At 35.7% G+C, this 25,064-nt stretch overlaps 1 protein-coding gene across 3 annotated transcripts; it reads right to left on the minus strand.

Annotated features, from left to right (window-relative positions):
- Positions 1–1,567: 1,567 nt before the first annotated feature.
- On the minus strand, positions 1,568–23,569 carry LOC125681450 (uncharacterized). 3 transcript variants are annotated; one of them, XM_048921554.2, is made up of 16 exons: positions 23,327–23,569; positions 22,277–22,303; positions 18,354–18,496; positions 16,930–17,057; positions 15,894–16,038; positions 15,603–15,739; positions 12,268–12,403; positions 12,046–12,141; positions 9,739–9,878; positions 9,239–9,327; positions 7,774–7,858; positions 6,691–6,762; positions 5,433–5,528; positions 4,611–4,769; positions 2,666–2,761; positions 1,568–2,047 (listed from the first exon to the last, which is right to left on the minus strand). In XM_048921554.2, the coding sequence occupies exons 3-16, from the start codon at positions 18,493–18,495 to the stop codon at positions 1,982–1,984; spliced, it is 1,587 nt and encodes a 528-aa protein (XP_048777511.2). In that variant the 5' UTR covers position 18,496; positions 22,277–22,303; positions 23,327–23,569; the 3' UTR covers positions 1,568–1,981. The 3 variants fall into 3 exon arrangements, with proteins under 3 accessions (XP_048777511.2, XP_048777512.2, XP_048777510.2); XM_048921555.2 differs by lacking the exon at positions 22,277–22,303; XM_048921553.2 differs by having other exon boundaries at positions 22,277–23,569.
- Positions 23,570–25,064: the final 1,495 nt, after the last annotated feature.

The raw sequence follows: 25,064 nt of genomic DNA on the forward strand, positions 1-25,064 counted from the left end.
AAAAAAAAAAGAAGAGCGGGGGAGGGGAGGGTCCGATCCCCCCCCCCCCCACCACACACACACACACAATCCGCCACTGAAATATACTGGTGTCAGTATATTTTTCTGAATTATAGTAACAGAAACGCAGTGTTCGAAACTGTTTTAAAACTTAGTATAGACCATGGGTCTATGCCAAAACAAGATGATGTAGACCTCATCGAATTGGCATAGACCGCAACATTGAACAAAAATAGCACAAATTTTAAAACATTTTTATTTACTTCTGATGTAGTTAAAAAGCGTATTTTCTTTCTTTTTCCATAACAATGTTGACTATTGAAGAACATGACCATATCTTCCTTATTTTTACGTTTTCTTCAAAAGGAACAAATATGACCAGTATTCCAGCAATCAGTAAATTAATTCTCATGTAATTATTGACAACATCTCTATTGTCTAATAATTTAATTCTTATTGTATCCTTGTCTCTGATTGGTCAAATTCCAATTGAGGAACGCAAGTTATTTTTGTATAACCTGGTTTGGTATGGGGACACACCCCCTTGACAACCAGATGTCGGAACTATTTTTTTTCTCTCTCTCTCTCTAAATTTATATCGCAGCACTGTTTTCAGCCTTCTGTGGAATAGAAAATCAACGTGCACAATAAGATACTTCGGTTTGATACACATGTTGTTTTCTCGTTGTCAATATTAGCAACTAGGCCTACTTGTACGCAAATCACTTTTGTAAAACATCTTTCTCTAATTGTATGGTCGAATAATACTATTAATAGATTAAAACAAAGATATTATATTCGAATTAATGATTTGCCAAGTAATCACTACCCTGTTCATTTTGAAATACATTTCTCACTGGGGAAAAGGAGGGGGTGCGTTGTTTCATTCCTTGATCCGTCTTTCAACAAAGCAAACAAAAATTCATACATCACATTTTATCACATGACGTCAGACACTTTGACATGTGGATCGCTATTTGTTACTTGCTTACATATTTTCTTGTGTCGGATTTACTATTAGCGACAACATTGCATACAAGGGTAAGTTTTCGTTTAGTAGAAGTTTTCACAGAGTTGAAAGCCGTAAATGATTGCATTTTCAGATATTTGAAGATTTATTTTGGGTAGGCTTAAACAATGCAATTTACCGTATTTTCTCAATCTGTCGGAAATGAGCGACTTGAAAGTCGATCTCTATCTCTAAAGGGCAGCGAAATACGCATTACATGGATAGTCTACACATATTTTCTATCATGATAAACTTCACTTTCGATACAATATTTTGATAAATGGCTAGGGTCCGTAGAACTAAGATTAAAGATGGCGACTTTTGGCTTCGCAGCTAGACGCTTCGTGTCGCTGTTGTTAAGTAAATCATTGCGCTGCTTGGTTGACTTGTATTTTTTCCGAGTTTATGTACATTTTGATAAACGAAGGTTAGCATCTTTGTCTCTTGCATTAAATTATAAGGAATGACTTTAATTCTGGGGCAAGTTATACGAGTATAACCTGGTTTGGGTCAGTTTACGCTTTTTTATAATCCGCTTCGCGGATTATAAAGCGTAAACTGACCCAAACCAGGTTGTACTCGTATAACTTGCCCCAGAATTAAAGTCATTCCTTAAATAAATTGTCGAACTAATATTTACATGTAGATAGGTTTGGATATTGTATTAGAAGTTGCACATGATCTTTTGTATGGATTTGTTTTGTAATCAGTCGTAGATTTAAAAATACAGGACACCCTATAGAGACTCTCAAACTTTTGTAATGATGCAGCCATTCCATGTTACACAAAATACGTGATATAGTAGTAAACACATTTAAATATATTCATAGTTCGTTTAGTTTGTATAACGGTGAAATAAATACGAACATAGAATAAAGAATACACTTTCATTTGTGATGCTTCCGGAAAATTGGTATGACATGCTTCTTCCGAGACAGACATTTCTTCGTTCTTTACGGCACTGAGAAAACTTCAAGTGTTTTTTTCCATCTTTGCGGCAAATGATTTCAAAAATGTCATCGTGGTATTGTAACTGTCCTACAAAAAAAGTTATTGGTATTACGAAAATGAGTATGCACACTGTATGCAATCACAATAAGTTACATATAAATTCTGGAATTTTAATACACATATTGTGACGTCACTAGCTGTAGGTGAAGTCTCACAAATTTTGATCTATGTATGATTGTTAATTCCGTAGCAATTAGAGTTTTTTATCGTACCAACGCCTACCGTGACATGAGACCTGTTGCCAGTCATATCTGAAAGACCTGTAATTTTCACTTGTAATACCGGACGATTGGCGAAGGAACAGACACTACCTATGTTAAACGTCTTAAGTTTCAGGCCACGCCGGGTTCAATTGATTGAATATTGTTTAACGTCACGCTCGAGAATATTTCACTCATATGGAGACGTCACCAATTCCGGTGAAGGGCTGCAAAATTTAGGCCTATGCTCGGCGCTTACGGCCTTTGAGCAGGGAGGGATCTTCATCGTGCCACACCTGCTGTGACACGCGACCTCGGTTTTTACGGTCTCATCCGAAGATCGCCGGGTTCGAGAATTGAACCCAGGCCTCTTGGTTGTATAGTTAGCACCGTAGATACTTGGCTGCTGCGACTAGTTATTCAATTTCAATGATGAGAATAATACCTTTTGAATGAATTTGATGTCCTCTTCGGTTAAGCCAACTGTCAAAGTTTCCACAAAATGAGTGTTAAGGCCCACCGTTCGCGATAAATCCTTCCCCTTTAATATAAGAATAAAAATTTGAATATCATTGTTTTTCTTCTCCTTTTCATCTACATGTATATTAGCGGAAAAAAGAAACTGCATTAAAAAAATTAGTATAATTTTTCTTTATTTACTGTTTATATTTATAAAATGTAAACAATCGATAAAGGTGATGTTTTTGAACAATATCGGATAGTACCCGACTCAGATGCACAGACTTTTTCATGGTTAGTGAACACATGTTGTTTATTGAAGTGTTCGCACGCACGAGTTTTACTGGCCAATACTGTTTGGAGTAAGAAGTGTAAAAGGTTTGTTTGTAAAATTTATCCTTCTGTCATGCCACGACTCAGCGAAAACCAACGTAATCGTGCTGTTCGGATGCTTCAAGCTGGAATGGCACAAACTATCTTAGCAAGACACTTTGGAGTTCATCGGAACACCGTCCAGTCATTATGGAGACGTTTCCAACAATCTGGTAACACTCGGGATCGACCACGTTCTGGGCATCCTCGTGTGACGTCACGTCGACAGGACAACCACATTAGACCTGTGCACTTGAGAAATCGTTTCCAGACAGCAAGTTTGACTGTTCGTAGCAATCCTGGACTTCGACCAATCAGTCCAAGAGCTGTGCGTAATCGTCTGCCCGAGCACAACATCAGACCAAGACGTCCAGCGGTGCGCCCAATACTGCTTCAACGTTATCGTATCGCTAGACTAGCGTGGTGCAAACGACATCTGTGATTCAGAATACAGGACTGGGCCAATATTCTGTTCACTGATCAATCCAGATTTCATTTGGATAGCACGGCCGTTGTAGAGTGTATCGTCGCGTTGGTTGGGGGGGGGGGGGGGGGTCGGTACCAGGACGCTTGTGTTGTACAACGTCGACAATTAGGTGGAGGTAGTGTTATGGTGTGGGGTGGAATAACAGCACGTGGAGGACCCCTCTACAAATTGTCAATGGAAATCTCACCGTCGTACGCTATCGAGACGAAATTATTCAGCGCCATGTGATACCATTCATACAGAGACAGCAAAATCACATCACTCTGCAGCAAGACAACGCAAGGCCACATGTTGCACGTGTAGTCAGGGACTTTTTTGTTCAACAGAATGTCGATGTCTTGCCTTGGCCAGCTGTTTCCCCCGATTTATCGCCGATCGAGTACGTCTGGTATGAAATGGAACGACGTCTATCTCTAGAACCATTCAAGTCAAACCTTTATTGTGTATATAAATTTCTTATGACAAAAATACCTTTCATTTCATACTATAAACTTTAACCTTGTGACCTTGAAATTTGACCTATCTTTGAAATAATGCAACACATTAAATAGTTGCAGATCTGAAGCATTCAAGGTAGGACTTTCATATTTTGTATACAGTATATATTCTTTATGGCAAGAAGACCTTTTGATACAATCATATTTGATCTTGTGAACTTGAACTACTTTCTTAAACAGCCTGACCTATTCGATATTTCCTGAACTATTTAAGATATAGATTTCATATTTTATATAGATTTCTTTCTTATGACAATGTCTTTCGTATCATATCATGATCTATCACATTTTAACCTTGGTCTTGTCCAGAACAGCAAGATCATGTTAGTCATATTGGTGTTGAGGCATTTCTGTGTTATGTAAATTCGTTTTCAGTTATGTTGTGATAGGTTGGGGCGACAATATGGGGTTAAATTTTTTCCATGGGAATAAAGATTGATATAAAAGAAAAACTTTTATGAATCACAACAGCTGAACAATGGCTTGGCCAAGGTGACTCAGATGAGCAATATGGTCCATGGGGTTCTTGTTCATTTTGTCGAGGGGACTGTTTGTAAGCCCTTTAGAAAACTTACACTGGCTGATATTCGTACGATATTCATCGACAACATCGTGTACAAGGTTTGTAAAAGTGACAGGACTGTGTCCACATTCTGCCTGCGGAATCCCAGTCTCCTATGGAACACCGAAATCCCCTTCTCTTCGATAAATGAAACCAGCTCTTGAAAACTGATCTAGTGAAAAGCAAACAAAGAAAGAATGTTACATGGAAAGTAGTCTAATAGTTTTGTTTTCTGAATTAAATGTTTCTTTTTTATAAAGTACAGTAACTGGATTTTAAGTTTCATCTCGCAATTTGAATAATCCTTGGAAATACATGTATCTCTGCACCCCATTGGCATTTTTTCTGGGAGAATTATCGGAATTCCCAAAACAAGTGAAGAGTACCCGTCCAATAGGTGTTGCAGACGAATCAATAATATGGTATTTGCGACTATGAAATTTTAATTGTTCCAAATGTGCACAGTGGGGAAATAAATTTTTTAAATTTTGTATTTTCATTGGTATTTCTATCATCATTTTTTAAAACGTTTAAATACATGATCAGTGTTGCCATGCTTATCAACATGCTTCACCCAATTTACGGAAATAATCGGAATTACAGTCTACTCCAGATATTGGAATTCAGGGGACTGATCTGAATTGTTTATTATTTTTAAAGTTCAATGTAACCTATGTTGAACTATAGAAATGATGTTACTGGATATTTATTTTTACTTCAATATGACAGTTCAAAGTCCACGACTTCACAATAAAAGCATAGTAAACAGTGTGTTCGAAGCGTTTCCAGAACAGCTCAATCGAGCGCACCCAAGCAGTATGTTTATTCTAATTACCTTTCCATTTCCGTCTTTGTCTAGTTTCGTCATCACTTCGTCAAAAGTCACGTTTTTCCCAAACAGGCGATGCTTGTCACAGTCAGTAAGATTCTCCTAAAATATAGATTGGATTTATGTTACTGGATCACATGTTTACAAATCACCATAGCACCCATAACACATGATCAATAGCCGAAAATTAGTGGTTTTTGATCCCTTATCAAAAGGTTGCACTTATAATTAACTACAAGTAAAATTTGTTTCTTTGGTATGCAACCTATAGTACCAGTCTCTCTTTATCTATATAATGTTGAATTAATATATCAATATGATAGAATAGTTATATGTAGTTTTATTGTTAGAAGTACGATCTTTTTACCTTGGAAAGAGAATACTCCATGTGTAAAATCTTACGTTTTAAGTATTCAAAAATGTTATGGTGTAGTGTGTTGCAAATTCAATTAGAAAAAAGTAATGATTTTGAATAGTGAGAATGGACAATACAAAGTTTGAATTAATTCCGCGGCAAAGAATGGACTTTGCGTTTTATGCGTGCTATTGCCCCCACCCCAAATAAGGTTTATAAACTTTTGGTAGTAATAATCGTGTAAAAAACACTCAGAGGCTCTGAATGAAACAAAATTACATTATTGCTATATATTCAATAGAACTGAAATTTTTATCTTGATAATATCTTAAACTTTAAACTTAGTTTTCATTTTATTAATGAACATGGTTAAACTTACATACAAAATTCATAAAAGCATATTTTTAAACAAAATAAAATTAAGATTTAGAGCTAATATTGCTTTGATGTGAATAGAAATTTCATTCTCCACTTTTATATGGGGGCAGTAAAACGTGTAAAGTGAGAACAAATTTCAACCAATAGACAGAAGTTGTGAGGACAGAATTGCACAATGAGGACACCAAAAAAAAATACTCACAATTATGTCCTCATAAATGTGACCTACATAAGTGAAAGATGTAGATACAAAATATTAGCTTAGTGAGGGCAAGTGGTGTGAAGACATGTCCTTACTAATATTCTCTCTCAAAAACAGTTTTTTTCATAATTCGAAAGAGAGTATTAGATAAACTTTTATAGATATCCCTAGAGCTATACCTAACATAGTACTTTTTTGCATTTAGAATAATATATGTGTGTATTCTCTTCTACACATAGTGAGGACGTCCTCACTTACAGTGTAGTAGGTTTGGTCGGAGAGAGAGAGAGAGAGAGAGAGAGAGAGAGAGAGAGTATTAGATTGAATACATTTTCAAGTGTTTTCTCCAATTCCTTTCTGTCGATGAATTCATCTTTATCTAAGATGTGTTCACTTAATATCTGTTGAAAATATAGAAAATACAAATATGAATAATCATCTAATATTGTTAATGTATTATAACTTGAATAAAGAAAGCAATAAATGAATCATGTTCATCTGTTCCTTATCAAAACAATTTATGTCACAATACAATGAGCGGATGCTAACTCAGCGCAAAGCGTATCGCCGCGCACAGGTGAGAACATACTGTACTAACAACGCGCTTGCAATGAAATTTGATTTTGTGGGTTTTATTTTTTAAATTTAATGTATATCATATATACAATGTACACATATAATTTAACGCAGTCTTGTTCAAAACTATGAAAGCGCTGCTAGTAATTAACGTTTTTGCGATAGCAATAAAATATGTATTTTATATGGATGAGAAAGGAGGACAGCTTTCTTCGTAAATCGAGTGTTATATACATGTACACATACACCGTTTTACAGAAATGTTAACCGTACAAATATGCTTTAATGAGTATACGAGTTACATGTACATGTGTGGATGAATTCAATTTTAAAAAGTTGATCTTACATAAATATTTTGCACCTGAAGTGGAAGCCACTTGTTGATTGAAATCAGGAATTGCAGTTTTTCTATTACCCGCTCATTGTTCTGTGATCAGCTAAATGGATTATTAAAATGGAACTAATAATTATGTTTCCCGTGTATTTTATCTCTTATAGACCTCATACTTTCGTTTTGAATACGCTTTACTAAACGTTTTACATTCTAATTCATTAATACGATAGGAGTAAATTGATTGAAAATCACTTTGGAAATTTCAATTTTAAGGGAGTTCGTGCTGAAAATATTTCCCATCCGCGCGCGTCGAAACACCTAGACTGCTGCGTTAGCATTGTGACGTCAAATATTTTAACAGATCTATATGAACATCAAGAATGTTGTATATTTCATTTTTTGCCACTTAATGTTCGCCGGTCTTATTCTAAGGTTTCTACAAAAATGTGTTTAAATAAAATATTTTACATTAAGTTAGGATGCATATTCACAGTGTACATACTTTTAAAAATTTGTTTACAGACGTAACTGTAGCCCTGTGTTCTCTTCTCAATTTCTGCCGGTCCTTCTGATTTTGGGCAGCTTTTCTGTTGTAATGATATTTGCAACTTGAATGAGATAAAGAATATGAACAACAATAACAACACAATGCCTGAAATTCTCTTAAAATATTCAGGACTCGGGGGAAAAAGATAGATGTAGATGTATATACCGGTAGAATCATCTATACAGGTATATTACGTGATCATACATGTAATTACATGTACTATTATCATGGAATATTGAACATATACAGGGAATATACAGTGTCGTTATCAAACCAGATTAGACGATATTTCAAAAGGACAACAAGTCAATCGACTTTCTTTAAAATGAAAAAAAAAAAAAAAAAAAAAATAGGTAAAATGATTAATCACTTAAATTCTATAAAAAAAAAAAATTTAGAGTAGGGCAAACAAGAGCCTCTGGACATACCAGAGAAATGCCTAGGAGGAGTAAGCACCCCTGTGGTCAATTCACATCCGCCCTGAGTCCTATTATCTTGACCATGTAAACGGAGTAATCCGTAATCAAAATTAGTATGTATGGAATGGCTAGCAATTGGTATGAAACACGTCAGACATAATTTGCAAAAAGCTGACTTTAACCGAGACTGTTTAAACCGTTGTAACATCAACCCATTTGTCAGTAGCCTGCCCCGGTAACTAGTAACATTTGATTTGTCCCAACATCAGACAAAAATTGAATTGAGAATTCCCAAATCCATAAGATTGGCTATCATTTTTCGGCATCTAATGAAAACTCGAATATGTGGTTATTTTTGCTAAATCTCACACTCCAACTGTAAACATTTATCACCACCGGTCAGGTGTCGTTTGATAAGCTCTAAAAGCTGGTTTCGATGTTTTGAATTATTCGGTATATAATAAGCATCGCATCCCTTATCACCTTTAAAAACATTGTATCCCTATGACTTCCTAAAACATTGCATCCCTTATGACTTTCGTATACGTCTTGCACTCACGCTGTAATTAAACATGGTCGAACAGGTACCGTTTTCAAGGCTCTAGTAGCCCGTTTTAAATGTTTGGAATTATCAAGTTATATATAAAATAATTATTGACATTTTCTCGGTCAATACCCTCGAAGTACAATATGAAGCCCAGAGAAGGCGGGTAAATGTGTAGTTTGAAGGTTACTAAAGCATCGTACTGACTATCAATAATTGTATAATATTGCATCGTGTTACCGGGACATTGTCGTTCGCATCGATATAAGCAGCTATAGAGATGGTTTAATTAAATCATGGAGAAGAAACATAAACGATGTGTAGAATGAAGTACAATTTATATTCATATTTGCTCTTCATATGTTCTCTGATGCTTTTTTCCCCGCCACACTCAACAATTTTTCAGTATCTGGTCATATGTTCTCAACACATGCATACATGTATCTATTGTATATACCTTCCCAACGGTGTGTCGGGGTACTTTATCTTCGTTCTCCGTCTGCTTTCAAATGCTATCTTAAATGTCTCCAGCTCATCATCAGAATACTAATTAAAAATAAAAATAAATAACTGAACAAGGTTTCTTGTACTACATAGTGCATGCGATATCTACCAATATGTGACCATAACAACACATTGATTTCTTTCTTTAGATATAAACACAATACAGTTTTTATCATAAAAAGAAATAAAAATATATTACAGAAGATTGATTAATTTTCTCTTCCTTAAGAATTGAACCGTTTCTATCAAATTTTGTAACCACAAGACAATAACGCATTCTGCCTTGTTTTGGCATTGCAAATATTAGTTATGATTTATTATTCAGAATATAAACTTTATTCAAATTACACGAAGCAAACATACATGCAGCTTACAGTTTTCTCTCGTGTAAAATGAATTCTACCCAAAAGTGGATTTTAGAGTTGACATTTGGAGTTGTTTAATTATAGGTACCAATAAAAATCCGAGAGTTTTCGTTGATTTTTTCTCGTCACTTGCAAATCGGTTTCGTCTGTCCAGTATCACAGGAAGCTTCTCAATAGGTTGTAATCTCGCAAAAAACGAGTCTTCCTTCTCCATTGAAAGCCACCATCCTGCTCATACAGTTATTTCGTACTTGAATCAATGTCTTTAACAGAAATCGGTGCTAAAATATCCTACTGAATTCTTACACATGTATATTTTATAATTTAAAGATTTTAAAACCCTTTAGATGGATCTAATTACATTATGTTCTAAATTACTAGCAGCAGGCTTCCTTCCGTCATGGCTGACCATGTATGGTGACCTTCCATCCACTATCTCACTATCTAAATTACTACAATTCACCCAGTGTCATTATTTTTCATATATATAAAGGTACGTGTACAATTTCATTGTTCTGTATGAAAATGAATATCATGATATATGGATTCATCCTGCAACCACCCTCTTTGTGTATCCAAGGAAAGTTAATCCAATAAATAACAAGAGATGTTTGTAAAACACATATGCCCCCCCCCCCCCCCTGGTGCAAAATTGAAAAGGGTTATACACACACATATCATTTAATTGAGAGTAGTATCATCAATTCAAAATATTGAGCAGACAATATCTTCCTATGTCAAGAGTGGATTGACCATGTGATCTCAAAATCAATAGGGGTCATCAACTCCTGAAGATGTACCAGTGTACCAAGCTTGATGTCTGTCAAGCAAAGGGTTCTCAAGATATTGAGCGGACAGTATATTCCTATGTACAGTTTAACCCTTGACCTTTGACTACGCGACCTCAAAATCAATAGGTGTCATCTTCTTCTGAAGATGTACCAGTGTACCAAGTTTAATGTCTGTCAAGCAAAGGGTTCTCAAGATATGGAGCAGACAGTACATTCCAATGTCCAATTTGACCCTTGACCTTTGACCATGTGATCTGAAAATCAATAGGGGTCGTCTTCTCCTGAAGACGTACCAGTGTACCACGTTTGATGTCTGTCAAGCAAAGGGTTCTCAAGGTATTGAACGGACAGTATATTCATATGTCCAGTTTGACCCTTGACCTTTAAACATGTGACCTCAAAATAAATAGGGGTAATTTTCTCCTGAAGATGTACCAGTGTACCAAGTTTGATGTCTGTCAAGCGAAGGGTTCTCAAAATATTGAACGGAAAGTATATTCCTGTCTAGTGTGACCCTTAACCTTTGACCATGTGACCTCAAAATCAATAGTGGTCGTCTTCTCCTGAAGTCGTATCAGTGTACCAAGTTTGATGTCTGTCAAGAAAAGGGTTCTCAAGATACTGAGCAGACAGTATATTCTCATGTCAAGTTTGACCCTTGACCTTTGACCTCAAAATCAATAGGGGTCATCTTCTCTTGAAGATGTACCAGTGTATCAAGTTTGATGTCTGTCAAGCAAAGGGTTCTCGATATATTTAACGGACAGTATATTCCTATGTCCAGTTTGACCCTTGACCATGTGACCTCAAAATCAATGGAGGTCATCTTCTTCTGAAGATGTACTGGCGTACCAAGTTTGATGTCTGTCAAGCAAAGGGTTCTCTAGACATTGAATGGTCAGTATATTCCTATGCCCAGTTTGACCCTTGACCTTTAACCATGACCTCAAAATCAATAGGGGTCATCTACTCCTTAGGATGTACCAGTGTGCCAAGTTTGATGTCTTTCAAGCAAAGGGCTCTCAAGATATTAAGCGGACATTATATTCCTATGTCCAGAGTAGATTGACCCTTGACCTTTGACTTTTTGACCTGAAAAACAATAGGGATTCTCTTCTACTCATAACTAACCCACATATGAAATATCATTAAGTGAATGGTTCTCAAGATATTGAGCGGACAACACATGGTCTACAGACCGACCGACAGACAGACCGACCGACCGACAGGTGCAAAACAATATGCCCCCTCTTTTTCAAAGGGGGGCATAATAAAAATTATACCACAATATAATCGCATGTATTCTTTGACGGATTTTATTCAAAGTTGGCATTGCAACGCCAGAGACAGAGCTACATTTTGTAGTAAGGTCAGTAAATTGCATCAAAACGGTCTTGAAATAAAATAATGATACCCAAGATCCGGTCGAAAACAAGAAATACGGCGAGACACTTCCTCTGTCCATGTCACTTGCATTTTAAGACAGTAACTGTCTGTACGGATTTTAAATCGTGAATAGTCATGAAATATAAAATAGGTATATGTATTTGTTTTTAAGTAAGTAATGGTTTACTAGTATTCACCAAAAGCGCAGGCATACTCACCATCAAAACATTCTATAGGGTAGTTGAAAAGTACTCCACCGTCTACATATATATTTTCTACATCGAATTCCGTATGCTTAATGGGTTGCATCAAACCTGGCAAATTTACAACATTCAAAAGAATAACAAACACCCTCCTCAAAGTCCTGCGTATCATACCGCCAATTTAAAAAACAACCACATTTTACTGTACATACAATTAGAAACTGTACTGGTGCTAACCTGGAATGCTTATAGACATACGAACTGCCTTTCTGAGCGGCATTTTAGGCGTAGTTTTGGGATGTAGGTAGTTCTCCTCCATATTGTTCACATTTGTCACTACGACACACAATTCCTTTCCCGTTTTCTTGTAAAGCTTCAAAGATATTTTTAAAACATGGAAGACGAACTTGTGTACACCTTCGTTAAAGAACAAAAGAAACCAAAACCACAACAGCTTCCATAATAAGAAGTAACGGTGTTCCAAATTTAATCCAGGTTAGGATACTCGCTTCGCAACCTGGAGTTCCCGGTTTCAATTCTTGACGCGACACCGCTAGGCGTTTAACATACATGTAGTTACTGTTCCTTCGCTGAAGTGAGCCCTCACGTCACGGTAGGCGTTGGCACGATAAAGAACCCTCACTGCTTAAAAATACCATGATCGTTTAATTTGTAGCACTTTAATTTAAAATTGTGACGTCTCTGTATTGATTGATGATTGATGTTTTTCCGCCACACTAAACAATTCTTCAGTTATCTGGTGGCGCCCAGTTTTTATTGGTGGAAGAGAGAACCCAGATACAATGTACCTGGGAAGAGACCACCGACCTTCCGAAAGTAAACTCGGGAACTTTCTCACTTACCGGCGTGAGCGGGATTCAAAAGAGACCAGAAGTGAGAGGCCGTGTGATTTTGAGCGCGATGGTCTAACCACTCGGCCACGGAGGCCTGACCAAGATTTTTACCTATGAGATGTAAAACAATGATTAGCCCTACCGATGTCACATGTGCGGATTGTGGAAACCAAAAAGGCAAATCAAATACATGTAAATCGATTAAAGTGCTCCTAAAGCGACCGCCACACTTCACATCGGTTACTGTCGAGCAAATGTAAATGCAAACATTGAGAAGACGTGTTCGGTTTGTAAATCTTACCAGTTGAAAAACCGTCTGTCACAAAACACTCGGAACATTTCATTAACCGTTGTTAGCCGTATTGTGCAAGTCTTCAAAACGAAATGGATTTGTACAATGATTTGGAGATTTTATCAACCGAGGAGGACTTCATGTTATGGATCGCAGCGTTGTGATGATGAAACAGAAATGAATCGCATCTTTGATGAAGTTGATTTAAATGATATTCCATACAATTCTAATATTAATTTTAAATTGGACGTACTGAGACCGAATCTGTTCGAACACCCAAGGGGACACACGTTACACCCAAAGGGACACATGTTGGTTTGAAGTAAAAGATATAATCATTAAACGTGTTTAGGTAATATCCATGATATCGGAAATATTATCTACATTAATATCAACAAAGTTGGTCGTTTAAGAGACCGCCGCATTGGTCTAGAGGTTAGAGCGTTTGCCCCCCATGCGGAAGGCCGGGGTTCGAATCCCTGCGGAGAAAAACCTAAGTCGTTAAAACAGGTAGTGACAGTTCCATCATCAAACGCTCGGTATCAGGAGTGAATATCACGGCTCCTCGGATATTACCTTAAAAACGGATGTTTCGTGTCACAGTAGGTGTGGCACGCTAGAGAACCATCACTACTCAATGGCTGTAAGCGCCGAGTAAGGGCCTAATTTAGAAGCCCTTCGCCGGTCTTGGTGACGTGTCCATATGAGTGACGAGAGAGACTTTAAACAAGATACAGTCAATCAATCAATCACTTTCATCACACACGTGCGATAATGTAGTCCTCCGCGGGAGATAAAATGTCCATATCATGTAAATCTCCAACGTTCATTGCCGGGTTAATTTGGAAGACTATCATTGCAAGCACAGATATTGTCAGTAAATCTTTTTCAAATGAAAATTACACTTCGGAGAGTTTTATACTAAGTGTTTAATAATTAATTTACACGATAGAGTTGTAAAAGTGTGTCATGCAACTGCTAGCTCCACCCATTGGTGAAATTTTCGTTATTTTACACTTTTTATGCAAGGAACACACCGGATCCATGATACAACTCAGTTTCTCAATTTAAAATAAAAATAGAATTCTGTAATTATTTCATAGCAGTGCATGTGTTATCCTCAGTTCAAGTAGTTTGCTTATTATTCTATCTGTGTGCAAAATATAACATTAATAGTTTATGCACGATTGAAAAAAATACACATACTTATTATATCTAAACACGTTGCTAGGATCATGCCCAGTCTTAAAATTTTAATCTTATCGCGTTTTTCTTAAATTTTAATTCAAAGCATGTCGACGATCATCTGCCAACAAAAACGTCTTTAATTTATCGTCGCATCAAACAGCGCTATATTCGTCTTCTCAGTCTCGAATTCTATTGCTGTGTTAGGAACAACCCCATCTTTAGTATTCTGAACATTGAAAATGTAAACATAGCGATCAGTGATCAATCTCATACAACCCATCAAGAATACAACAGTATGAGAGTTGGTCAAACACGGACCCCTGGAAACACCAGAGATGGGATCAGGTGCCTAAAAGGAGTAAGTATCCCCTGATGACCGCTCACATCCGCCGTGAATCCTATCTGTTGATCAGATAAACAGAGTAATCCGTAGTCAAATTCTTTACGTAAAGAACGGTCTAACAATTGGAATGAATCCAGTCAGACAGCATCCAATCTCCTGACAGGTTGTATTTGCAAATTAGATAATTAAAACAGCCATAGGATTTGCGAATTGTTGACTTTATAAACTAGACTGTTGAAATCACTGCAACATCAATTGTTTGTAAGTAGTCTGCCTCGATTTAAAAATTAATCATACGCAGACACACTCTCACGCATTGAATCGGTTGAGTGGTAGAACACCATATGCAGGAGATAATGGATTATTGCTACATTAAAATGAGAAATAGACGACAAAGAAGTTGAAGTCATCCTTCAACAAAATATTTTATAACATCCGTATGTGCTAAATAATCGTTACATGCTGCCACAATTAATTAATCTTAATTTTGGTATGCATTATTAAAATTTTATGTCACCACTCCCCCGTATATGACGTCATGCATGTGAAAGTTTGCTATTTTAAGCGAAAAGTTGTACCGATTCCTTTGATAGTTACCGACCTATCATAGGAGAATGAAATTTATTTCAGACAAATATAAGCATTCATCATTAATATCTAGTAAATCGTCATAAAAACATGTTTCCATGAAAATATTCAGTTTAAATTTGGTAACGTTCAGAAACATTTATTTCAAAAATTAGTAAAAAATTCTTGTTTATTCAATAAGCTATCGACATTGTCTAGGACTTTGGAAGGTGTATGAAAATATCTCTCTAATTTCTAGATAGATATTCATTGTAGTGTATTGAAGCATACATAAATTTCTTTTGACTCGGTATATTTAGATAAATACCTGTTCGAAAGTTGCATCCTTGTCGCCCAGTTTCCGTTCGATGATTTCCCCTAGGTGTTCATACAAGGAGTGGAATGGCTGCCAGCCCAAATACCGCAACAGGTTAGGAATCAAACTTAGCTTACCCCACCTGGCGTCTATTCACAATATATAAAACTAGATACAAACGGAGAAGAAGAGAGAAGGGGAAAAGAGATAACAACAAAGCTAGCTGGTTTAATTAATTTGAGTTCTATATGTATCTTTTACCCTGAACTATATATCAAACATTATCACCCACTAATACCGTACCATAATACTCGGACAGATCTCTTCTTGTGATTTGACTTATTTCAGTGCTGTTGTATCCCAGGGCCGTCATGAGAGCTACTATAGAACCAACACTCGTGCCAGCAAATCGTTTTATATTTTGGAGAATACCTATATCTTCTAAAGCCTTGTAAAATAGATGAAGAAACCCACATGTATTATATTTACCTTAAAGAGACTCGACTCTTTAAAAAAAAAATCAGAAGTTTTTCCATTTCTTATTTTCAATTCCATATTTTCAATTCCATTGTTCAATTTACATGTGCATAACAAATATCTTTTTCACAAAGAATATGTGTTGATACACTTAGATGTGTAGCTAAATTTAATTTATATTGGTACATAGTATAGTTTTCAGAAACTGTATCATAGTAAATCCTTCTCTCCTAGAACTCCGGTTAGTCATCAAATTGTTACCGTCATGGAATATCCAGAGTTCCTCTATTCAACAAAATTAAAGGAATTATTTTAGGAGTTCAACGTTATTGTTTAGTGTGCAAATGTCACGTCAATGCCATTTTTTGTTCGGCATTGGGATTACAAATATAGAAATAATCTATCCCATCAATAACTCAAATTAAGATGTATTCTGAAATACCCTGAAGTTTGGATTGGACAATAGTCAGTCAAAACAATTAGCTCAAAGTTTCGTACGGATGACGTTGAATCCTAACTTCGGGGTATTTCACAATGAAACGTTTTAGTGCTCGTGTTCACCGTCGAAAATTTCTTACATTTGATGATGCCGTTCATGATTTAAATTGTTTTCGACAGTAACCGATGCCGTGAATCAAGGTATGCTACTCAAGATTTGAAAATAAACATGTATGTCGTATGGAGAAAAACACCACATGTAGTCGGTAAAGTGTGAAACCCTATATGCTACACTCTGGTTCGCGGTAAAATTTTCGAGGACGGGCAGTTACAAACTAAACAAAGGATGACTAAAGAAAACTGTAATGTTATAATAACAGTATTTTACAAATAACCAGATGTTAACTCAATCAAAATATCTCACTTTGAGGGCCCCGGGATAGGCTATTCCTTTTGCTCCGCCTCCTTCAAAGACGAGGTTTTCAAACGGATATTTCTCGATGTAATTTCTTGGATCCATCGACTCGGCAAGTTGCTCCATTTCAGATGTTACTATTAATATAAGAAGCATTGCATGCGTCATTACGAGCAAATGCATCGTAATTTTCACTCCACCTGTTCTTTGCTGTCATTTTCTACTTTACAATACAATTAATAAAATTTATCAGAACGCACGTTTCATGAAAACTGTGTTGTGATCGGTCAAAGGTAATGGTAATTCATACGGAAAAATCGAAGTTAATATAATTATCCTCTCGCAACAATGATGCAAGTACTTCACATGTAACTTGGCGATGTAATGTGTTTGTATGGGTATGTGTCCAGATATTGATATTATCCAGGACACTATATCGAAAGTAACATAGATCTACCAAGTTTTTGCCTCACATGCTGGGGTATAAAAAGTTTCTAATCAATTTTTTCGTCAAAGGACAATGAACCAAGGTCAAAGTCATAATATCTATAAGTGTTATGTTAAAGTTTAATAGCGATATCTTTATTGGATTTTTAGGATGATGTCACAGTGTACGAAATTATATCAAAGTGTGTGTAGTCTCACTTTCCCTAGACTTTCGCTCATGACACTTTGTACGAGCTCAAGTCTGATTCCTGTTTCAATTTTGTGACCAGTAGAGGGCGTTAAACCTAAGAAAGAAAAGAAAAATGCTGTTTTTATTCCTTATAAATCAAACAGCAAACAAAGGTATTTTTATTTACTGTGTTAAACCATAATATCTTGGTATTGATAACTGAGGGTCTTCCAGTTGAAAATTTAAATTTCGCCACTGTAATTAAGGTGGCTCCCTACACCCAGAAATAGTTTCTCAAATCAGTTCAAATGATTTAATTATAAAAGATATGATGATATACAATAAAGATATATGCCAAAAAGGCAAACAATATATACAAATTTGGATTAAAATATGATTTTCAAAAAAAAATATTTCAACACATATGAATAGAACACTGGGAGATTTGAACTCGAGATCTGCGGTTCTCCAACCCAATGCTTTAACTACTGAGTTACAATGAAAGACAAACAAATCGATCGATACCAATAATTTCACAACACATTTAAATCGCCATCTTGTGACGTGGTGTCATACAGAATATAAGCTTTAGTGTAGTAAGCTACCTTAGACAAACTTTGTCAGTTGCTTCGAACTTCAGTCACTCCACGTTTCTCTATCAGCCAATCAGAAACAATACCGATAAGCCACGATTTGAAATCACAAAAATAAAATAGGAATCATACCAGACTCTCGCTCGTGCAAAGTCTCGAGAGCAAGAATCTAAGAAAAGCGAGACTACAAAGTGCGATATCTTGCGCATGTGCATTCCTCTTACTTTCGACATTTCCGTCACAATCACTTTCGCTATCTTCGACGTCAAGCTGCAGGGCTTCTTCAATGTGTTTACTTTTGGTATTGTCATCATCTGGTCTGCAGTTATTCTCTACATCCCCATCCTTGGAATTCTGGACACCCATTCTAAACATTAAGTAATTATGGATATACAAATACGTCTCACAGGTAAAATTGATTAATTATTTTCTAAGGTATTGCGGAACACTCGTGAATATTTCACTCATATGGAGGGTGAATTGCTGAAAAATTTAGACCTATGCTCGGCGCTTACGGCCTTTGAGCAGGGAGGGACCTTTATCGTGCCAGACCTGCTGAGACACGGGACCGCGGGGTTTTTTGGTTTTTTTTTGTGATCTCATCCATAGGACCTCTCCATTTAGTCGCCTCTTACGACAAGCAAGGGATACTGGGGACCTATTCTAACCTGGATCCCCACGGACGCCCAGGTAAATATTCTTAACTGTTAGACCTTGAACGCCATGCAAAGGTCAAAGGTAATATCTCCTAAAGCTGGTGACGTCTTCGTAAATTCTGGAATGGGACGTAAAAGAACAAGGAAGCAAAAGCACAATCTTCCAAGAAAATCACGATACTAATCCAGATAAATTTTGTGTTTTGTTTGTACATGTAGTTTTATGAAAACTTTTCACTCGTGTAGAGACGTCATCAGCTTGAGGTGAAGTACCACGAATTTTAACCTGAAAATTAATATTTTTCAAGTTTGAAAAGCATAAGGAATATACCATGATAGTGTCCGGTGATCTAGTGACAGCCTCACGCCTTTAGACAACCACAGATGACGTAAATTCATATATTCAACAAAGATTATTTTTGTATTGATATAAATGATTCGAATTACAACAGTCGTTCTGAACTACGAATTAGCTTGTGTATGATATTCAGTCATGCTATATTGCATGAACTGAACAAAACGAAGCATCGTTTGGGGCAATGATCTCGGAGGAAAAAGAATAAAAATACTAAAATATTGCATAATAATTCTAGGCCATGCCAATTTGTAATCTAGTTCGTCGGATTCGCCGCTTCTATTTGTAACAAATCCAAATTATAATATTATCAAAAAATAATACCCGCCCGCGTGTTCAAAAATATCCGTAAATATTTTTTTTTAGTTTTTACAACAAGCGCACAAATAACCTTGATGTATATGCTGACAAATGACAGAAGCGCGGGCTCTCGAGAAATTTCCTAACAGTGTAATACGGTTAAGTTATTCATGATGTCTATCTTAATATGTACGATACTTCATAACACTGGATTGGAAGTTGTTCCTTATGCTGGAATCGAACCGGAAGCCGATGAAACTTTTGAAGCACTATTCGATGCCACTATTTAGAGAACATTGATAGCGTATGATTGATTGTTTGATTAGCCTATATATTGACTGAAGTCTCTCTTGAGAATATTTCACTCACATGAAGACATTACCATTGCCGGTGAAGGGCTGCAGAATTTAGGCCTATGCTCAGCGCTTATGGCACTGAGGGATCTTTATCGTGCCAAACCTGCTGTGACAAGGATCTCAGTTTTTGCAGTCCTATCTGAAGGACCGCCCCATTTATTCGCCTCTTACAACAAGCAAGGGGTACTGATCGATGACTATTTTAAACCGGACCGACAGTTAATGACAAATTCACAAAAGGTTTGGTGATGTCATATCAAAATTCAAGAAAATGCTCAAAGCGATGCAATGGATATTGCATTTGCAATGAATGTCAAAACTGGATGTGTCCCTAGCAATATGCATATCTCTGAATCGAAAGTTTGTAGAAATGAAACTTAAATAAAATTCTTCAAAAAGACCTTATCAGTTAAGGTGACTCTATACTCACAGTTTTATCTGATACAAGTTTGAAAAGTGTATTTATTTCCATTCATTAGAGTTAAAACTAACAAATTATCAAATAAAATACATATGTCATCACACTTTAAGATGTAAGACGTACATAAACAGAATCATATATCACCGTCAGAAAATTGCTATTTTCCTTAAACAACGTGATCAAATTTTCATAAAAACTGGTTATGACGATATAGTAACATTCATAACAATTTCATGAAACTATATCTTCACAAAAATATACAACATGTCTGTAAAAAAAAATAAGGAAATCTATCGCATAATAGACTAGATAAGAAATCAATAAAACAGAGTTATTGCCCTTGGATTCAATATTTTGACATGTATCATTGATTATTCCTTTATAACTTAGACTTTTGAAATAGTTTATTTCTAACAAGATTTTTTACAATAAGTATTGGAAAATACTCCAACAAAATTTATGTTCCTATCATGCATAAATCTAAATAAATAATTGATTTTGTAAAATCTGATGACATCACAGGAGGGTGGAATTACTTTAATGTTGCAAAGTACATGTATTAGGTATAAAGAAAATAAGTCTTTGAAACCTGAAATACTTCTTATTTATTGTAAACTATATCAACAAAGTTGAAAAATATTAAGTTTATGTGATAAACAAATGATATCTGATGATTTTAGATCTTTATTTTTAGGCGCCCGCTTTTTAAAATCACACTTAATTCAATTAAAAATATTTATATTTCTTGTATTCGCTCGCCTCATAATTTTTATCTCCAAAATTAAAAATAATATTTGTAAAATAATTTCGCCCTCTCGCCTCACTTTTTTTGTTTGAAAATCCGAAGAACTATTTTACAAATTGGTGTGGCCCTAGGCCTACATTATTTTTTATGGATCCTATTGCATGCAGTGGCGTAGCTTCCATTGAGGCAACCGAGGCAGCTGCCTCGGTAAAAAAAAACCAAAAAAAAAAAAAACCCACCTTTTACGTTGTTAAAGGGACTGATTCACGATTTTCCCCCAAATTTTATTTTTCACTTTTAATGATCAAAATCTACTGTCTAATATGTTTTAAAAATTTCACACACAAAAATTAAGGTTATACATTATCACAGAAGCTCATTTTAGAGAGTTCATTATTTATTTTGTAAACAAAGATTGCGGTACGTTATTGTTTACGAAATTTTCAAAAGAAATGGATATCGATCTAAGTTTATTATAACTTTCACATTTCAAGCATTCTTCGGGTAAAATGTGTCATCTAAAAGTTAAAATGTACAACCATGCAAAATTAAGATGCTTTATGTTACAAAATTAATATTTCACTTGTTTATTTGTTTACATAAAAAGACTCGAGTCTTTGTTTACATAACACATATTTAAGGCTAAAATATAGCTTTTATTCTTGCATTCAGAAGGTCAAAATTTTGGTTGTCAACATTAAATGAGTTATAATACCAGTCCCTTTAAAATGTCGACAGCTTCTGGGGGGAAATTTTCCGCTTTTCGACGATTGTAAAATACATGTAAAAGTATAGTCTCCGACATTTAACACCACAGACACTCAACAACTGGATCTGGTAGTCCTTTCCAAAATATTTTGTTTGTGTATTTTCGCCAACAAGAAATGTGACTTGCAGATCACATACCCGGTACTCAGTGAGTAATGAAGGCTTTTAGCTTGTGCATGCGTTACGAATCATAACAGCCACATTCTGCCCAGTCAATACGGATCCTCTTTATTCACTGTATCAATTTAAACAGATTTATTTCTATGAAATACGTTTTTGTTTTTTTTGGTTTCCGTTTCTTATTTAAGTATGCTAATATCAAGAATTTACCAAAGATCATGAAACATGACAAAAGTCAATTTGAAGGACCGCAACTAAATAAATGCCTTGTATATCATTTCCTATTTTATTGGTCTTAGATATAATAATCTGATCAGTTTAATGTCTTGTTAATTGATTGGTTCACGCATTGTTTATGGGATTTTTGGAATTACATTTATTTATTTATGTCTTCATCAATTGTATAGATAAAGCAATGTCGCTTACCTCTCGTAGATCCTCTCAAAATATGCACTGAAAAATGTGTTCATTCGATTAGCCTTTATAAAAAGTTTTAAAGGTCAAAGTCATCTGCGCAATGAAGCTTGTATTTGATTAAAAAAATTAATAATGGAAAAAAAACCCACCCAGTAATCAGAGCAGAATAAACACCAAGAACCAACTGCTTCCTTAAAGTTCAATATTTATCACATACATGTATAGCAAAAAAGTACCGCGGATCTTAAAGTCCTCTTGGTTTTATGTTTTAGTGCAAAAGTATGGGAAAGTGCTTTGCTATTCGCCCACATGTTCTGAATCTCTTTAAAGTGAAACAAACATAAAACATATGATCTTTAATAATGTTCATCATAAGTATTTGATGTGTACATAAATTATTAAACTTTCTTGAATCAAAATGTATTGGATGAAAGCTATAGGGTAGGACTCGCTTCATTGATACGTAAATATTTAAAGCTGACATGAATTAATAAATATAGTATAATTCTATATGTCCGCCATATTTCTTTGCTAATCCGCCATATTAGTTGGATATTCTATTGTTATATGTATCAGGGTTCGCATGGTAAATAAGGGGACGAGTTTTGCTACGCTTCATTTCACATCAGTGTCTTCGATTTACCTGTGCGGGTAGCTTCGACAGGTAACACGTACATCTCCGATACTAATTTATAGGACATCAAGAAGAAATGAAATCACGTTTTGAAACACCATGCAGTGCTCAAAATTACAATAAACATATCGTACAGTAGTAAATCATTCTAAAAGCTTTGGATAAATAGATATAGAATGCCTTTTCTTTACGTGAATGTGCGTACATTTGCAATAAATATGTCAAAACTATACAAAAGCGCGGAGAAATATTTCATCTATTATCTAGATCTATTGATGAAACGGAATAAGCAAAGAGTATAAAATCTATACCATTCACACTTACTTCAAGCAAAATGCAAATACATAGATGCTACTGTACGTATAAAGAAGACATGGTCATGTACGCTCGTCATGAAAAAGCATCGAATGCGGATGACTATTTACCTGGGTCTACTCGTAATATCTGTAAAGGACCGAGGATGTACGTGTACACTTGTCGAAAATACTCAAAGTAGTAGTAAAACTCCCTTTATTAGCATAATCCATGAAACAAAACGATACACTCCATTTGTATTCCAACAGTAAACAACATTGTCCATTGTACAGACTGCGACACACTTAGCCCGTGCCGATCAGCTATCTTCAATCAGGGGAAGTATCAGAGTAGAATAGTTACCCTGTATTGTGCATGAATCCTTATACTGTATAATTTACTTGTCAGAGTATTGCAGATTTATAAATCAGGATATCATTTAGGTACATAAATCCTTTGTGCATAGATAATTTGCATATACAACACTGCATGAGTGTATGGAGAGAGAGAGAGAGAGAGAGAGAGAGAGATTCAAACGATGATCTTGTAATAATCGCGCTCTTATTAAGACAAATGATATCGTTAATTCAATATAAGAGAACAGTAACTCAATATTGCTCTCATTAATTGATAATACAGATTTATTTGATTCATTTAAAGCACGCAATAATTAAAAATTAAACATATCTTTAAATAATGTTATTTTCAATTACTTCATTTTATGCTAATTCGGCGCTCAATAGATCTTATATATCTATGCCATTTTGCTTTATTACATTCTGCGTTGAACTCGATGCAAATTGTAGTAATGCAAAATGTAATAATTGAGAGTTTATCATATGCGTAGTTATCAAGCACATAGAATTGTTTTTTTATTTAAACATATTTTATTGAGAAGCTCAACAGGATTGGGCAACAGGCATAGCCTATGTAGGCCCTCTCCCAAATACAAAGGTCAAGTACAAAGTACTTAGAATCAAGGGGAGGGGACAAGAGTGTCTGTCCCCCACTTATGATAACAATATCCATTTTTTTTCTAATGTTTTCCGCCACACTCAACAATTTTTCAGTTATCTGGTGGCACCCAGTTTTTGTTGGTGGAAGAGAGAAACCAGATACAATGTACCTGGGAAGAGACCACCGACCTTCCGAAAGTAAACTGGGAAACTTTCTCACTAACCGGCGCGAGCGGGTTTCGAACCCGCGCCGACAGAAGTGAGAGGCCGTTATTTTGTAATGCAAGTAAAAAATATATTGGGTGACAACCCCCCCCCCCCCAAACTTGACCCCAGCTTGAAAGTTCTGATATAATAGTAGAAGACACACACCACCACCAATTAAGAAAATGAAGATATTATGAGGCACTCATAGTAGAGGACTCTAACCACCCCATCCCACCCCCAACGATGGAAGAAAATGAAGTGTAGGGGGAAATTATTGAGGCAGTCAAAGTAAAAGACTCTTTTAACCCTTCACCCACACTTTAGGACTTTGAACATTGGATAAAACGTCTTGGTTTGTTTGGGTTTTTTGTTTTATTTTATTGCTGTTTTCGTTCATCTTTTTTAATTATTATTTTGAATGGCAAGAAATTTTGAAGAATCCAATTTTCCATTTTTTTTTTTTCATCCTGTTGTACCCCCCCCCCCCCCCCCATGAAAAATGACGATACATATCTGGTTATTACATGTACATTTTACTTTTCAACACATGCATGCATACTAATTGTATGGTGTAGAATTGCACCCTTTACCAAGTTTTCCTTCATTTACACAGTGTAAGGAATGGTAAACCAAAATCACAAAACAAAATGCATAAAGGCCAAGATAGTTTTAAGCGTAGGAACTTCATTCAAAAATACATGTATTC

Source organism: Ostrea edulis, chromosome 2 (assembly GCF_947568905.1).
Source record: "Ostrea edulis chromosome 2, xbOstEdul1.1, whole genome shotgun sequence".
Taxonomy (NCBI): domain Eukaryota; kingdom Metazoa; phylum Mollusca; class Bivalvia; order Ostreida; family Ostreidae; genus Ostrea; species Ostrea edulis.